The 18392-nt window shown below is 42.0% G+C and overlaps 1 protein-coding gene across 1 annotated transcript in view; it reads left to right on the top strand.

The window, feature by feature from the left end:
* GRB2 (growth factor receptor bound protein 2) overlaps positions 1-17798 on the top strand; it is a 50669-nt gene extending 32871 nt beyond the window's left edge. The window contains exons 3-6 of the mRNA XM_050981398.1: positions 7010-7107; positions 11524-11646; positions 13939-14107; positions 15463-17798. Coding sequence (XP_050837355.1) covers positions 7010-7107; positions 11524-11646; positions 13939-14107; positions 15463-15648 — 576 coding nt within the window. The 3' untranslated portion in view covers positions 15649-17798. The remainder of the gene's footprint in view (positions 1-7009; positions 7108-11523; positions 11647-13938; positions 14108-15462) is intronic.
* Positions 17799-18392: the final 594 nt, after the last annotated feature.

Below are 18392 nucleotides of genomic sequence, written 5' to 3'. Positions count from 1 at the left end.
GAGCTGTAGCTACTTCAAGCTCTGTACAGCTATTTTTATTTGAGTTGTAAAATCATTAATACAGATTTTTTTTGCTTCAGGCTGCCATGCTTCCTGTTAGGGAGATTTTCCATCAACCTTTTTGAAAACAGGTTATCTACAGCTTAACCTTTATACAGGTGGTAGTAGTGGGACGACTAACTTGAACAGAATTCTGTAGTTACTGGGGCTGGCATCTATCTACCACAAGAGCAGGGGCAGAACTGGCACATTTGTTATCATTTTACCTCCATTTGTTTGTGCTAGTGGAAGCTTCCTACACAGAAGGAATGCAAGACCTGTAGCAAAGTTTCTTGAACTTGATTGACTCCTTCCAGGATCTCCATTAGACATTTTGGAACTCACTGTAGTATACTTTAAAATACTGTGTTTTTTCCTCCCATCTTTGTGCCACGTGAACCAAAAAAGGTGAGCCATAGGGAAAGAGAATTGTTGTCTAGATTGGTTTTTTTACTTCTCTTTTTCCTATTATCCTTAATAAAAAACTCTTCACACAGTTGAAGACTTTTGCCAGAGGAGGACATGGTAGTACCAGACTGGCAAGGCCTGGGAGAGAAAGTGAGTTAGTCTGTGCTGAGTTCTGTCCTTGTGGCTAGACTTGACTATGCCTCAGCTAGCATAAAGTTGTTTCAAGTATTCTTGTGTTACCTACAAAAAAATATAGGTGGTTTTGTAAAAGGTTGAATGCTAATTCCTTGCTCCACTCCTCTCTTTGGAATTTTCTTTCTTACAACAGATTTTACTGTGCTTGCCAACCAGTACAACTATGGATTTCTTGATGACTTTAATCAGTGCTCCTATGGATTTGAGTTTGGCATGGTGAAATATTACATGGAATTGTAGTGACAACTTGTCTTTATCTCATGCAGTTAAAAATAACATCATTTCCTGTAATCTTACCCCAGGTATTTCTCCCCATTAACACTTTCAGAAGTTTAGTGTAATTCTGAATTTATCTGTAAATGATAATGCTGCACAAACCTCCAGTGGTGAGTAGTTTTGTGCAACAGATATGGAGGGCAATATTATTTCAGGTTTGAAAAGGGAAGCTTAGATCCTAGAGTGGCCTCGTCCTGTGACTTTATTGTTGGTTTGTTGTCTCAACTTTGTAATGTATTTTACTTTGGAGGAGTTTCCAGGTTCCTTCAAGATGAATGGAAATAACTTAGATATAATTTCTTTGCAAAGAAACTAAAGGCAGCAGTTGATAACCCAGATACCAGCCTTCTGCTTTGAAAAGCTTCAAAATTTCCTCTTCTGGACTCTGTTCCAGCTGCTCGGCTGTTGTGGTAAAAGGCTCTCGGTGTGCATGTGCAAAGTCTGTGTGTAGAAGCAGCAGTGTCACTTCAGATAAGACTTCTGACAAAAGCACCATTGAGGTGTGGGGAAGAAAGACCCCTGGAGTTCGTTGTGGTGGAGAGACTTTTTGAATTACTTTGAGTTTGTGTTTTGTGCTCTTCTTGTGCCTTGAAAAAACTGTGGGTGGAAGAAGTGTTTCTATAGTGATAATGGGGAGAGTGAGAATAAAAACCTGTATCCATAACACATCACTGCATTGTAGAGCGATCTACCTCCATTATTTAGGTATTATATTATACTGCTTGGTAGTTGAGTGCAATTTAAGGAATGATCTTTCTCTGGCTGTTTTCGTTAATATTTGCTCAGTGGTTGTTAAGCATTTTCACAGCTTTTTATATCTACCTAGAGAACAAGTATTCACAGTCTTAAAGGATGTCCAAATGTAATACTGTAGGCTTTGTTCTGAAAAATGTGGTTATTTTGCATTTCCTATGTGTTATCATGATAAATTGAATTTAAGGAAAAGCCTAAAATATTTCAGCAGTTACATGTTCTTGAGTCACCCTAATTGTCCAGTGTATTGAAAGTTTGTAGTTGTAGTTTGTATTATGTATTGAAGGTTTGCAGTTAAAATTAACTGTTCTCTGTGTGATGAGTAAATCAAGAAACGAAAAACTAATTCGCCCTAGTCTGAGCCGCAGTGTCATCTCAATGGGCAGATTTCCCCAGGTTTCCTTAAGATGCCATTCCTGCTTCACAGGCAGGAGGAGGATTCATTTGTTCAACACGAGGATGAGACAAGAGCTGCAGGTGACCAAGGCCACGTCTTGGGTTGTCTTTGCCAAATCCCGAAGAAATTAATTTGAATGTCCTGTAGTGCCATTTACAATAAATTTGTAGATGTGGGAAATGACACCTCACTTTTTAAAATTTAAAAGGTTTATTGAACCACAGCAAGAGACTGAATAAGGAAAAGGGAGAGCACTGTGTGCTTAGCTGCAGCCAGAGGCACAGGGCCCACACCGTAACAACCCCAACACCTGCTGTTGCTAAGCCAACCCCTTGGGAAGCTGAGTACTGGTGCAGATGTCACTCTTCAGACCCAGCTCCTCCTTCATTCCACCCCTCAGAGTCTGTGCGGTCCTTCCTGCTCAAACCCTTCTGATGGTCAGAGATCAACATTACAAAACTTATATGTAAAAGAACCAGATCTTAACAGAACTCCGTACATTCAACATTTGCAAGAACCAACGTCACACTATCCATTTATTACACAGAGAACAAAAATGTTTGTATTGGGCTGTGGTGAACTTGCTTTGTTGAATCCAGACAGTTTCCCTTGAAGCAGTTTTTACTTGCTGGTTTATATCTAGTTTGTAACTCTCAGAACAGAAAAGGAGCAATTTTTCTCTGAAATGAAAAGCAATGTTAAAGCACCTCTGCTTTAACATTCTCTCTGAGGGTAAGAACCCAGCTGCCAAGGGCCATTCCATCCTGGGACAAGTAATTTTCAGGCTTAGAAATTCAGTTGCAGAAGTGCTCCTTTGAAACATTTGTTCATTTAATTAATTTTAATTCATGCCCTAATTTGAATGTCATGAGTGCTTTCCTTGGGATTTTTAGGCTTTGGGAATGTTTTTAATATACGGCTTTGTTTTTTTTTTTTTGTGGCATTGTCAGTATGACTTTGTGGAGGAGAAAAACTACATTGGCAATAACAGGTGCTACTGCAGCAGTTGTGTTGCACTTTCTGTTTCAGTTAGCACGGTAAGAGTCCCAAAACCTTGGAGTTCAGGAGAAAGAGGAGCTTCAGCCAAAACTCAGAGCCCTCTCTGTATACATTTTTTTGGGGGGGTGTCTCTCCAAAACCAAAGCATGCTGATTAATTTGGCTAAATTCACAGCACATAATATTCAAAGCATTATATTTAGTTTCATGTTTGCATATGGGTGTCAGCTTGAGAGCTGCTTGTTATGTTCCAGTTTAGTGCCTGTGTGTTCCTGACAGTGTTTGGGTTTTGAGGGGTTTGAGACTGGTGTACAATTCCCAAGGGTGTGCTTGGAAATACTCGCTAGGTATGGAATTGAACATGTTGCTGTGTGTGAACTGTCCTAGCTGAAACTTGGGACCTGCCTTGCTGCAACTCTTCTGAGTTGCCTCTTCCCCATTTCCATGGGAACAGATGGGCTTTTGTTGATAAGAGCTGTCATCAAACTGGGAAACTGCCGGGTGCAGTTGAGCTGCTCTTACTCTAAAACAGGGCTGACTGAGGGCTGAGGACATCACATGGCAGCATGGCTTCAAATGGAGGCGATAAAAATATCCTTCCTCCTTCCTCCTCTCAGGCACAGATGCCCCAGTGTGAAAGGAAGAGTCACTGGCATAGACCTGGTTGGGTCTGTGGCAGCCATGGGATTGGATGCAGAGGAACACTTTAGGTTTTGACCTACCCAAAGATCAGCAGTTTTGAACAGTTGATCTAAAAAAGTGTTTCAGATTTTTTGCAGACGTTGAAGGCTGTCCAGTTTGGAGTGGTGAATCTTTAAAGTTTCGTTTTGTTACTTAATTTATTTGTGGTTTTGTACTTGTCAAATTACTCAAAGACAAATCTAGTGATGCATGTGGTACTTAGATTAAATTTTGTAGCTTTGGTAAGTCCAGGGAAATCTTACTTTAATTCAGTTAAGAATAATTATTTTTCTTAGAGTCATAGCACTGTGTTTTAATATCCAGATGATAAATTTTAATATTATTTATTATCTGGAAGTCACTTGGAGATATGGAATAGATGGATTTACTGGGTGCTTTTCATAAAACATTTTGCAGTAAAATGGTTTAATTACTTAGTTCTTTCATTTCAGTGGATTTATGATTTAAAATAAGAGAGCAGTGTCAGATCTAAACATCAAAAACAGATACATTAATGCACAAGATTCCTGTGTGTTCCTGACTTTTTATTTACATTTCACTAAAGGATGTTAGTGGCATAATTTTTTTTTTTTTGAAAGCTGAAATTTTACGGGACTGTTCTGCAGTTTTCATGGTAATAGCTCCATAACTTCATGGGATCTCCCAGAATTCCAGCCTTGTGCATGTGACTGCAAAGTTGTCCTGAATTAAGGCACTTCAGTACAAGTCAGTTTTGCTTGGCTAAGCATTGGGGGCAGCTCCAGGGGTGTCTGACGCTGTCAGAAGAAATGGTTTTGCAGATCTGTGTTGTGGAGATGACTCCTGTTGAAATGATACGGGAACATGGAGCTTTGGAAAGCAAACAGTGTGTTCTGTTCTCACTGGAAGAGCCAAAAGGGGAACCCGGGGTGTTTACAGGGTGAGTGTCTGTGCATGAGCTCTCTGGTCTGTAACACAGGGTATGGATCCCTGGCTGTCTGCCAGGGTGTGGATGGAGCTGTGACAGCTCGTTAAAGTGATCCTAGAAAGGACAATGGGCTGAGAAGATAGAGTCAGCCTGGGGGTGTGAGGCAGGAAAAGGTCTTGGGAGCAAGCACAGCCGCGGGGGGGGGGGCTCATCGCTACAGTAGAAGTCCCCTGAACAGGTTGGACGTGCAGATATGTAGGCAGTTACCTTACCTTGCCTTTAATCAGTTATTTTTTATTCTGGTCACAAAGCTTTAATGCATCCCTCAGCACTGCTCCCTCGCTGATGTTTGGCTTCAGGCCAGGCATTAATGAGTACCCCAAGCCCGATGTGATTTGGCTCCTCCAAATTAATAGCATATCTTCAGAGCAAGATAAAACTCATTAAAATAATTTACATTTGGGTGTTAGAATTTCTGATAACTTTTTAATACCTACTGCCGAATCCCCAAAACTGGCAATGTCCTTCAGGTGAAACTACGATTTACCTATTCTTTCTGGAAAAAGAACAGACTGCCAGATCCCTTAACTGCTCTCTGATGGTGATGAAATGAGTCTGTAGCACATGAGCTTATCAAAGCTCATGGGAGAGATCTCTGATAAAGAAATGCATGCCATTGTGTAAGATTTGGCTTATTAGAAATCATATTAAAATATGTTGTGTTTGAGTTGTGTTCTGTTGTGCAAGACTCTAGTGAAGGCAGCTTGAGGTACAGAACAGCCCCAAATGACTGATTCTTGGAAGCTATGTGCTGAAATCTTTACATGACTGAGTTACAGATCTGGGCTTCAGCTCATGCCCTCCTGGTCTCTGCACAATTCACTTTTACATACCTATTTTTGATCTCTGTTGTCCCTGTTCAGTCTCCCAGAACTCCTGCTGGTGTGTCTCCCTGTATTTCATGCTGAGGAGTCAGTCCCTGCCCAGGTTGCTGTCCCACAGCTCCAAGGCAGTCCAGCACACATCAGCTGATCCAGGGCAGCACTCCATGTGTGAGCTCTCACCTCAGAGCCTGTAACAGAGCCACGCTTGAACTGCTCATGACCAGTGCTTAGATGATGCCAGCTAAAAGACTAAACTCTGCTGCACGTGCTGGAGCAGTGCTTGGTACATAAATGCATGGAAGCCCAAAGTAGTAACTGAGCAAAAAACTGCTTGAATGTTTCATCCACATGTAAGTTACTTGGGATCTTTTAAGTGTTAAAGCCTCTTCAGCTGAAAATATGGAGAAATGGGCCTTAAAGATGGATGTCTTTGCTCACTTAAGTTCTGTAGATGTGGCCCTGCTGCTGTGATAGCTCCCTGGTGGAAGTGCTGGCACCTGGGGAATGTACATCCATCCCATCAGCCTCTTCCCTTGGGAGTAAAGGAACATCCAAGTAACTATTACCCCCTGTAATTCGCTGAGGAGGCTCACATTTGCCACATTTCATTTCAGTAGGTTTTGAGGTTTTTATCTCTCATACATAGCAGTCAGCAGTGAAGCAGATCTAGGGTGTTGGTGTGTCACAGTTCTGAAAGGCAGCAAGCACTGATCTTTATAGAGTTTCATTTTCTGATGCACTCCAGTCAGCTGTAAGAATGAGACATGCACTTGCAAATTTTTGTCTGGTTTTACTTTTTTTAAATTTCCTCTCACCATCCTTGAAATAAAGAAACATAGTGGCATAGCAAAAGAGTTAGTTTGAGGGTTTGTTGGATATCTTCATAACTCTGTGTGTGTAGGATGTGATCTCTGGATCTGCATTTGTGTTTCTTTCTCTTTGCATTTCCTCATCTTCCTGCATTCAGGCAATGCTAATCATGTGATACATTTGTGACTTGAGGCTTCTTTTTGTGTTGACAAACACAAAATCATCTTGAGGAGAGGTAGTTTCAAACAATAGCATGGTTTTATTTACAGAACATAATACAATATTGGAGGGACTGCTTTCAGTCAGTGCACCAGACTTGCCTATTGCACCATACTAGTTGATAGAAATTCAATGAAAAATAAAGCATCACAGGTTTTAGAGCAAGTATGCTTTGAAATATCAATTTGTGCTTTTTAAAACTACCTTTTTATGCAGCTCCTGATCTTTCATTCATGTTCAAAATTACAGCAAGAAAAGTATCCTCTTTAGAAATAAAAAGAAGGAACTTTGTTCATCTACATTTGCTGTTTGAATGTGTTTAACTTTATTAATGTAAAAACTGCTCAACACAAATTGGAAGAATTAACCTGGTACCTTCATCAGTCTTGCTTGTATCTTGAATGTACCTCAAGCTTAATTTTTGTTTGCTTCCTTCCTTCAGGTTTTGAATGAAGAATGCGATCAGAATTGGTACAAGGCAGAACTCAATGGAAAAGACGGCTTCATTCCCAAGAACTACATAGAAATGAAACCCCATCCGTAAGTAGAGCTTTTGGGATGGGCTCTCTTGGTCTGACTCTGGGCATCCTCACCAACAGAAGGGTGGTTTCCTGCTAAAATTTTTCTTGAGCTACTCAAATGTACAAAGGATGGCTGGTGAGCTGTGGTGTTTGCTTTAACTCCTCTCACAGTAGCTGCATAGCAGAGTGTTTTGGGAGGCTTTTCTGGTGCTTCCTCTGGTATTTTTTATGGTCAGACAGAGCAGCCTTGGAGTTAGCAGCCATAAACCAGCAGAAAACCCTTGATAGAGAGTTTGCACTACCACTGCCCCAGGAAAAGTGTCTGTGTTTTTGTGATGATTCTCAATTTTACTTACTGAGCAGCTAAGAGTAAAAATCATGGCATTCACAGCTCTGCAAAAGGTGAAGGGTATTTGGAGCTGAACTTGTAGTATGTCTGTCACATCCTGAGTATAGAATCACAGGATTGTTAAAGTTGGACATGACCTGTAACAGTCATCTGGTCCAACACCTTCCTCACAAAACAGGCTGACCTCAAAGTGCAGTTATACAAGTATTGTTGCCTTGAACCTGCTGCTCCAAAGAGCAGTGTTTGAGTAACTACTTCAAACCTTTCTCCTTAGGTGTAATGAACCCAGCTTATGAAAACTGTAGCATTTCATGACTGGGTATTTTCTTTGTGTCAGTTCATGTGTTTCTGCATTTCATGACTGGGTATTTTCTTTGTGTCAGTTCATGTGTTTCTGCTGTCTTCTGCTAAACTTTGGTTCTCCAACCTTTGAGATCCTATGACATCTGAACAAGAACAGCAAGCTCTGGGTAACAGATTCAAAGGGAGGTTTAGGAGGGTGAAGCAAAACCTGTAATCAGGGGTTTTACAAGAAGCTGTAGCATTTCATTTGCTCACAAAAACTGATGATTAATGTAAGTGTTGACTGTCATTATATAATGAAGATATTGCACTTAAATGCAATCAAGAATTATTTTTCTAAAGCCCTTTTGAAATAGCAGAAGGAAGCTTCTGAGGGCCTGGCCCCAAGAAGGAAGAAGTGTCATACTTTAGGGGAGCCAAGTGGGAAGTGAAGCAAGGACAGACAAGAAAGTTCTGAAATTTTTTAAGGCCTTGTTTTCTGAAGTAACATGTCTGGTTTACGCTGATTGTACTGAGGATCACAAATGCACATTGCAACATCTCCCATATTGATTTGATGCTTGTATCTTCTTATGACAATTTTCCAGGCATTTGAGTTATCCTGCAGTGATGTCTCCTATGATGATCAGTTTATTCTATGATCCTCCATGGAGTTTTGTTTTAGAGGAATAGAGCTGTCAGTTTTTCACTTTTTTTTTATCAAAAGGGAATGAACAACATTTGAGCCTGCAAGTGGGCGAATTTGGTGGTGGTTTTTAAGCATAGTTAATTTGATTTTATCTGAAGATGTTTTAAACTGCTGATGGCATCTGGATGGAGGCAGTGTCATGTGTCAGCAATGCTGGGAGTCTTAACTACTGCATTTTAACAACCCTGGGAAATTATGCAAAAGGTTTTATAGCATAATGTTCGCTTAGCTGTAGTGCAGACTTCTCTAGTCATACAGGTCATACAAAAAGCAAACTGCAGCAGCTGAGCAGTGAGAAAGAGAATGTTCCTTTACTCAGAGTATCATCAAATTGTTTTCAAGAGGTTTTGGAAAGAAAGCAACTGAATATGGCTTTAAATCCTGTCCTAGGATCCAAAACTTCAATCTTCCAACTGCACAGCTGGTATTAAATGCTGTGTTTCTCATTACTTGTATTTTGCAAATCTTACAGATCACGTTGTAACTCCCAGCAAATGAAGCTGAAAGGAAAATGTGGTGCTTTTCAGTGACCAGACTTACCTAGGGATTAACCTGAAGGGTAATCTGAATTAGCACCTCAATTAACAAAGCAAAGACTGAGCAAAACTAGGCAGGACAGAGAAGGGCTACAGGAAGCTCTGGACAGGGAAGTTATGGTGAAGGCACAGCAACACCTTGCTCTGGAAGGGGGCAGGGGAAGACTTCACTGTTTATGAAACACACCATGGACCTGATCCCAGCTATCTCAGGTCTTTGTGTTTGTTATCAGCTTGTCCTGGGGATATTGCTGAAGTCTCACTTTGCAGCATTGTCATTTCTGTGGAGGAACTCGGCCAAGTGAAATGATTGTGCGAAGTGAAGCCGAAGGAATTGCCAAAGTGCCGATTAAGGGGATGCTGGAAGCGATGAGAACGTGTGCTGTACAGTCAGTGCAGCTCCCTCTGGCTGTGCAGCATCAGCAGGAATACCTGCTTTGGTTCTGCAGTGCTGACAGGATGAGTTTCACCTGCATTACAGAGCTTGTTGGAATCAAGCCTTATCAGGCTTAACCTTCAGAAGAAAAGTTGTGGGAATGTCGTTGTCACTTTGCCTAATTCTTCACAAGTGATTTTTGACATGCTGTGGTGTTTGCTAATTTTTTCAGACATTCTGTAGCAAACATATGTGCACAACACTTCTGCTGCTTTACAATTGTGTTCTTAAGTAGACAGTAATCCTGCAGAATAACTTTCTTTTATCACTGGGGTTTTCTGTTCATTTAGTTAAGGTTCTTTTACTCTGGCTAATGTGGTACTAAAGCTACAAAACTGCCAGGAAGCTTAAGAATTGTGAAAGATTTTTAGTCTTTCTATTTGAAGTGCCTTAGAAGCAGCTAGCAGCAGAAAACTTATGTAGCTTGCCGTTGTCACTTTGGAAGTGTTATTTCATTTAAAAGAATGGTACACTTCTACATTGTAGTGATTCAGTAAAATTTTGGGGGAAAACAGGTGAACTGTGGAGGCTTCAGGAAGGATTGTATTAAGGTCTTTCAGGCTTTCCTTCCTTATACAGAAAGGTGAAGTTGTTTTTTGTATTTAAGATAAAACTGTCACATGAGTAATTGAGAATTGTTTGAGAACTGAACAGGATTAAGACACTTTGTAAACAAGAAATATGGCGAGATATCTAAAATCATAATATAAAGCTTGCTTCAGGCAGCATTTGGCAGAGAGAAAATTCAGGACTTCCTTGCTTTCTGACAGTAGTGCCAAAAGCCCAGGAAACTAAATACCACCTTTGAATTCTGAAGGAGTTTCACATCATAGTTTCTCTTGGTTGATTTTTGTGGGCTGCAGTGTGCAGTGAGGGGCAGATGGGTCTCCTGTGTTGGTCTGCCACCACCTCACCTCAGGTACCAAGAAGCATCACAGGTGCTAAGCCACCCAGAATGTACAAAATACCATTAAATTCTTAACCACTGGGAATAGGATGGTTGAGGGAGGAAGCCTTTCCTTTCTATTCCAGGGGATAAAAACACAATGAGAGTTTCAAGCAAGTGGAGTATGTTTGGTTACCAAGTAATCAGTCCTTCTTCATCTCTAGAGGTAGTTTCCCCTTACAGAGGTCTGGTGACTTCTTGACGTCACAAGAGCTCCAGCTTCTCTTAAGAATGACTGTTTCAAGAAGGACTCTGCAACTCTTGCCTTGTTGCTGCAGCAAAACCCTCACTGCAGACAGTGGGCTGTGTGAGTGGAGCTCTTGTTATGAAATGCTCTCCTCTAAGGTCAGTCATCTGCGTGGGTGTGGGTGTGATAAGTGCTGCTGTCCTGTGTGATCTGTTTCTCAGAGCTGAAAGCTCTGCTTTTTAGTTGTGAAGATGCTTCTGCTTTTCTCATGCCATGTGACCTACCACTCATTCCTTCTTTGCCTTTAATCTTGGATTAGTCTAGAAATGCAAATGTAAATGGGGGAAAGGATCCCGTGACCAGTCTGTTGGTCAGTGCTGACGATCTGGTGGCCTGAGGTAGGTTCAGCCTTGGTGTCATGGTCATCCTGTGGCTGGTGAAAATTTTGGATGTGGTTTGCATGAGGCTGCTCCTTCATGTGACTCTACTGTGAAAGCTGCTGGATTGTCCTGCCTGTGGGAGAAAGCAAGAAAAGAGGCTCCTGAAACAAGTGTCATCAGCATCTTTTCTGGAACGGAATCCATGCCTAGCTCAGCACTCCTCTGCAGTGGAGCAGAGAGACCTTGAAGGAACTTTTCTCACTTGGTCTGTAACTGCAGTCCTGGCACCTGCCTCAGCTTTCTGACAGATTTTTGATACTTGTTTTGGACCATAGGATGCTGGTAGGGCTCAGAGATTTGACTCTGGGCTGCAGGAGCAAACAGCTGCTGGATGAAGGTACTGATTCTCAATCCTGAAGCAGATGTGTATTACCACCTGATCTGAAAGACACAAGAAATTTATTTAGATACAAAATGCACTTTCCACGTGTGCAGGATGGGGCAGTGCATAGACAAGATCTTGTTTCCAGAGCTGTGGTGTTTCTGGCTCTTCCATGAATGGATTAAAATTCTTAACTTTTCCTATTGTTTTCTTTTCCTCCCTACACAGGTGGTTTTTTGGAAAGATTCCCCGAGCAAAGGCTGAAGAAATGTTGGGCAAACAGAGACACGATGGTGCCTTCCTCATCAGGGAGAGTGAGAGTGCTCCTGGGGACTTCTCCCTCTCAGTCAAGTAAGTCATGCCCAGGAGCAATTGTGTGCTAATCAGGCATCTGCTGCTCCTTTGGACTGGTGAGTAAAGGGCAGGTGATTGTTAACACTGAAGAGCAGGAATAATCTTACAGATACCCCATAGCATTCCTGTTGTAGTGACATTTATTCCCTCTCTAATAGAACAAACATCTTTGCTCTGGTTTGCAGTGAGCCCACAGGACTGACCTGGTGGCACGTGGCTCACACAGGCCTAGGCACTGTCTGGTGCCCTCTTTGTGGATCCTATTCCTCCCTCTTACAGCCACAAAGCACCCAATGTGGACAACTTCCCATCCTCCTTCATTCCTCCTCTGCAGTGCCAGTTACTACTTTATCTTCCCTCTGTCTTGTACATTTGCCAGTATGTTTTTCTCTGCCTGGCACATGCTTGGTAGTATTCCCATTGACTAGCACTGGACGTGGAGCTGTGGAACTGGAGGTCCATTTGAACTCTCACAAGTATATTCCACATGGCTTAGGAAGAAATTCTTCTCTGTGAGGGTGGTGAGGCCATAGCACATGTTGCCTAAAGAATCTGTGCCTTCCCCATTCCTGGAAATGTTAAATGTCAGGTTAGACAGGGCTTTGGAGCAACCTGGTCTAGTGGAAGGTATCCCTGCCCATGAGAGGAGGGTTGGAATGAGGTGGTCCTTAGGTGATTCCCAACACAAGCAATTCTGTGATTCTCTGATCTGAAGTCACTCAAATAGAGGTATTAGAAACTTGAAAAGATATGTGAAGTAATTTAATGTAGGAGGGGAATGGGAGGGAATCTGTCCTCAGCAGGTTAATTTTGCCTTTTTTGTTTTTTAAATTATTTTCTGTAATCTTCCCCTTTTCTACCATAAATAAACAATATTTGCTTTAGAATCCCTACCATTTTTATTATTCATTCCAGCTGGCTCTGTTTTCTGTAGCTGTCAGTGATCTGTCTCAACAAGATTTGTTTCTTTTTCTCTGGTCATCTTTGGTCTGTACAGCAGCACTGAGTCATGCTAGCAAACTGGATTAAAGCCACTGATTTTAGAGATGTTTATATTTCTGTCATGGATAGAGTCATTCAGGCTGGTATATTAGATATGAATGGAAGCTTCAATTGCAGAAAGTGCATTCCTTTAAGAAACAAAAAGTTACAATGGCATAGCTGGGCCTGCCTGTTCAGCCTGGTGTTGCCATCTGGTGGTAATGCCTCAGTTGTGTGGTTTTTCCTGTATGTATAATTTAGGAAAGTCCTTTTCCTAAACAGTGATGTGTAGGATTTGGAATGGTGAGAAGCTCAGAGGTTGAGCAAGGCAGAGCAGAGGCAGCACCCAGGAGCTGTTTCAAGGCAGTGTCTGCTCTCCCCACTGATTTATAGGAGCTATGCATGCCAAACGGGAACAGTTGTCTTCTCTTTTCAGTGTTTTAAGCTGAAGTAAAATTACCAATATGCCATTCATCTGGAAAATCCCAATGGATCTCTCCAGAGTCCCTCTTTATTCAGAGTAAAACCGTTGGAAATGTAGCTTCAGTTGAATGCCATCGTTTGTCAGAAAAAACACGGAATTTGTCTGTTAACACAGAATTGAAGTTGCTGGTTTATGTGTGCAGCATCGTCTTTGAACACTTTGGGGTTTGAGGGGGTTTTGTCTGTTACATTTTGTTTTGGGGTTTTTTTTAAAGACCAGAGAGGTCCTTCTGTTTCATAGGAGAGCCTTTTGCACAAGTCTATTCTGGTTGCCAGAGGAGCCAATTCTGCCCTCTCTGTGGCAGTGTTTTCCCAGGAATTTGCCTGTAATGGGATTGGTGCTTATGCATTGCATTTTTGCACATACCCAGTGGTGCTGTGGGAGGGAGGGACTGGGGCTGTGAGAAGCAGAGGACTATGGCAAGAGTAGCACAGACTGAGAGTGGCTCAAGTCAGTTGTGAAACTGCTGGGTGTGAAGAGCTAAGCCAAAGTGCTTGTGCTGTTTGACTGGCAATTCTGTGTTTGAGGATGTGAAGTGGAAAGCATGTAGGTGCAGCTGTGTTGCTGTGACCTCTCAAAGTCTCTGGCATTTGTCCTTGGGATTCTGCATCATCTTCATCAACACAGGTGACAGGATATGTAACATACATCAGGCAGTACGAGAGATTCCAGTTACGGGATTTCATCTGTGCTGTCAATGTCATTGACAGTTTTCACTGTGTCCTGAAGCACCTTCTTGTTCCAAACGCTGTGCTGATGATCCCAAAAGGAGTTGCCCATGGCTAATAATGTGCTCTTTTATGTTCTTCATTCTTTCCACACAGGTTTGGAAATGATGTGCAGCACTTCAAGGTGCTTAGAGATGGGGCTGGCAAGTATTTCCTTTGGGTGGTGAAGTTCAATTCTTTGAACGAGCTGGTAGATTATCACAGATCCACATCTGTCTCCAGGAACCAGCAAATATTTCTCCGGGACATTGAGCAGGTGCCACAGGTGAGAGAAGTGCCCCTGTAGAGTGCCCTGGTCAGGCTATTGCAACCACAGTCTGAAGTGGGATTGCATTTTAGAGTAAGAAAGAAGCTGACTGATTTTTTTACCTGTGGAAGTGTATCTTTAGATCCTGCAGTCAAAATATTACTGGTAAATAAGCTGCATTCTTGTTCAAAGCCTACCTGCACTCCTGGTCTCCCTGGAGTTGAGGCAAAATTATTGTTGCTGCTTGAATGTTTGACTTGCTTTATTGTTTATAGATTCTGTTGCAGGAAGATAATTTGATTCCTGTGAATTAAAAATGGATTTGCTTCCGTTATAGGGCACAGTTAGGATAGGGAAGTGCTGGGTTAATGGTTGGACTTGCTGATTCTAGATCTTCAGCCTAAACAATTTTGTGATTCTGTTCTGATTTATACCTGATCATAGCCAGAAGTGCAGCCTTCAGTGAGGCTTTGATACTGGGCTTTCCTGAAGAGGTGGTTACAGCATATGGAGTATCTCTAGTTTGAATCTAGCCAGTGTGAAGAGAATCCAAAAACTGTTGTGAAGTGCCAGCAGAGCAGCCTGTGTATATCTCTTTGTTTTGTTCCATTTCCCAGGTCAATCAGAGTGTTGTATTTCATGTAACTGCTTGTTTTGTCAGTTCCGGCTTAATGCTTTTGCTTCCTTGAACAGCATTCTGGTTCTAGCCTGAAGACAAGGGTGTGGCATTTGTGCTGCTGTCCAGGTGCCACTGGCAACTTTGTCACAGTTTGGCTCTGCACTGTCAGGTCAGGGATAAACAGAGGGTGAGAAAACAGCTGGCTGAAAAGGACAAGCATGAAGAAAACTTCCTGGCCTCAGGATTTTAAGACTGCAAATGTATTTTAAATTAACTGTTAGCTTTTCCATCAAAAAGGAAGACTTGCTGACCAGGCAAAATGTTCTGTGACAGAAGAGTTAAGGAAATCTGTAAAATGTCAACATCCAGTTTTTAGGGGGAACTTTGTGTAGATCAATAATATTTTTGCTGTCAATTATGAAAACAGGACAAGTAAACAGCAATATTATTGTATTGCTGTAGAACACAGACTTACAATAGGCCACAAAGAGTGAAAAATACTGGAAAAATATCAGAATCATCTGCTCTATTTCAGCTCTTTCACAGAAACTTGACCTTTTTCTGAGGTGTTCTATAGCCTGTCCATTAGTGTTTTAGCACTTCATTGCAACTGTTGGGAGCTGGCTTGCAGGGAAAGGGAGTAGCTCAAATGTTTATTGTAATCTTCAGTGTAAGACAGCTTCTGCCCGCAGGAGCAGGTGCCTGGAGTGCCTTGGGTGATTCTCACTGTGTATGTTTCTTGTTCCCCTTTCAGCAACCAACATACGTTCAGGCCCTGTTTGATTTTGATCCCCAAGAGGAAGGAGAGCTGGGCTTCCATCGGGGAGACTTTATCCAAGTCCTTGACAATTCTGACCCCAACTGGTGGAAGGGAGCGTGCCGCGGACAGACGGGCATGTTCCCACGCAACTACGTGACCCCAGTGAACCGGAACATCTAGAGAGAAATATTAGAGATTATTTAAGGAAACCAGAGAAACAGTAAATACACATACAGAGCCTAACTGCAGCCAGTGACCTAAAAATCACACGGCGGTAAAACCAGAGTCACCTGTCACCGTGAGGTGATCCTCCTTCCCTCAGTATGGAACTTCAGGGGCGGGGGGAAGAGTTCAACTTACACACCAAAACTTATCTTAAAGGAAAAAAAAAGGAAAATTAAAAAATGAGAGAGAGAGAAAAAATGAAAATAACAAATTTCCTCAGCTGCTCCTGGGTTATCCCCTTTTATTCACTCTTGTTGTAAATGAGTGTTTTAAGATCACTTAAGGTCTCACCACCACAACTCTTCTTGTTTCCCCCTCCTCCTCTGTCCATCAGTGCATGAAGTTTTAATGCCATATAAAGTCCTAGCCAATGCAGTTAAAGGAAAAGGGAGAAACTCTGCTGGTATTTTCTCTCTCTGCAAACGGTCTTCATTTGACATGAAGGGACATGAGAGAAGAACCAAATCCACAGTCCTGCCTTTAAAAAAAAACAAAAATCATCAGTTTCTGCTTTTGCCTTCAACATTCAGCATTTCTTGCCTGGGAAAGATGAGATGTTAATCTAATTTTTATTGTCTCTTCTCCTTTGGCACTTTCTTCTGAAGCTCAGCGGCTTCCAAACAGAGGAAGGGAGAAGAGTTGTGTGGCTTTTTGTTCTCTTTTTTACTTTTGAGTCACAGAGCTGCTTTGAGAAACTCCAACGTACAACTGAAGTCTATTAATGCTGTGCTGACAGCTTTTTTGTTTTTTCTTAAAGGTGTACGGTTGAGCACATTCTGTAATTTTTTCCATAGTGCCTTCCCCTTATTTTCTTTTTTTTATTTTTTAAGTTAAAAGGACAGTCCAGAGTTTTTCAGAGGATTTTTTTTCTGCCTATGTGTAAATAAATACTTTGGGGGAAGGGGGCAAAGGAAGGTGGTTTTATCAATGGACACTTGAGAAAAATCTACAGAGATGGAGCTTTAATCTTCAGATTTGTCTTACTGTTCAACTTCCCTTGTTCCAAGGAAAATTAAATCAAGGCATTCAAGTGGCAACTTAGGCTGCTCAGAGGTGGAGAGCTGCAACCAGGAGCCTCAGAAGAAGTAAGAGAAAGGGGACAGTTATGATGAGGGAAAATGAGGGAGAATATTTTCGGGAGGGAGGGTTAAGGGGGGAATTTGAGAAATAATAGCCCTGAGATGTCCTACAAAATGTACATTCCTTTGGTGGAAGACTTTATAATGCAGAGAAACCTCAAGAAATAGTGCTTGAAAAAAACTTTATGCTCTTAGTGAATGTTTCTACGTGATGCATGTGATCAGCCTGTCTCCTCGGCCTGGATAGGCAGTATTTACAGTCATGTTGCTCTTGAGAAGTGGAGTTGGCATCCCTGTTCTCCAGTCTCTCCTCCCTCCTCAGGTCAGTGTTCCTGTTGAAGTAGCTCCCCGCCCGCTCCCGTTCACAGCAGGCTGTGTATGACTGTTCTCCCCACCCTGCGCCCCGCGGTGTTTCTGGTGGCCCTTTGCTCCTCACCAGAGCAGTGTGACATTAAATTGGACAGAAGGAAAGCAATCAGCCCGCAGCGCTCTCTGTGCCAATCTTCAGTTGCGTTGTTTTTCCCTTGGTGGCCGTTTGGCTGGATCCCTTCACCCCACCAACACACCCCAACCTTCAGGGAGATCTCCTCCCGCCCTGCCTCAGCACGGGCAATCTTTTGTTGGAGGGTGCCTTTTTTTGTAGTAAGTGTTACAAAAGTTTTACTCCTGAGATGAACTCTGCCTTACACTTTGATTTTCCAGCAAATGAAAGAGAGAGCTACCCTGTAGAGTATTACTTCTTCCCCCTCTCCTTGCTAGCTGTCACTCACTTTCTTCCCACTTTGTAAAGTGATTGGAAAAGGAATCTATGGCATTCTACACCTGGACCATTTGATTGTTTCCTTATTTTGGAATTGGTGTATATCATGCAGCCTTGCAGACATATGTCTTGTGTGTGTATATATATTAAAAAAAATTTCTGTGTTTAAATAAAAAAAAGGCCTATGTACTTAATCCTTTAACTCTGCAGCAGCATTTGGTAGATAGTAATTAACTGTGAATAATAAATATACATTGAATTCTTCACTTGAGCATCTGTCTGTTATTTCAGTTAACTGACCAAGCTCTGACTGAGCTTGTAGTTCAGACACTTCTGGAGCCTTTTGCTAAAAGGGGGTGGTGGTGTCGGGCTGCTGTAAGCACAGCAGCCAGGCTCAGGCTGCTGTGGCTTTGGATCTGCTCCATCAGGACCCTGCAGATTGCTTTCACTTCTGTTACCTAAAGAAGAACGGCTCTGTTGGGCTAACGAGGTGTGTGGGCAGCTCTCTGCAGCTTCTCCTCAGCCTTTGCTAATGGTCAGAAAGTACCTGTGAGCCTGAATGGTGTAGTCAATGTTAACAGAGAATAGGAAAAGGCCTACATGGGAGATTTCAGTGGTTGCCCTTAGTTATTATGTTTAAACACTGATGATGTCAAGGTGGAAATGCCTGGATACTTCTACAATTAGTTCTTTATTTTTCTTTTTTTTTTTTTTTTTTTGTGCCAGAAGTCAGTATGGAAAATTCACGGTGTGATTTGAAGCTCTTGGCTTTTTTTGTAATGCTGTAGCAGAACATGTTGCTCAAAGTGGTGTTTTACTGTACACTGGGTTGCTTAGAAAAATCTCTCTTCCCCTGTGCT

The sequence above is a fragment of the Serinus canaria genome, chromosome 18, assembly GCF_022539315.1.
Source record: "Serinus canaria isolate serCan28SL12 chromosome 18, serCan2020, whole genome shotgun sequence".
Lineage (NCBI taxonomy): Eukaryota > Metazoa > Chordata > Aves > Passeriformes > Fringillidae > Serinus > Serinus canaria.
This window is presented reverse-complemented; position numbering and strand designations above follow the sequence as displayed.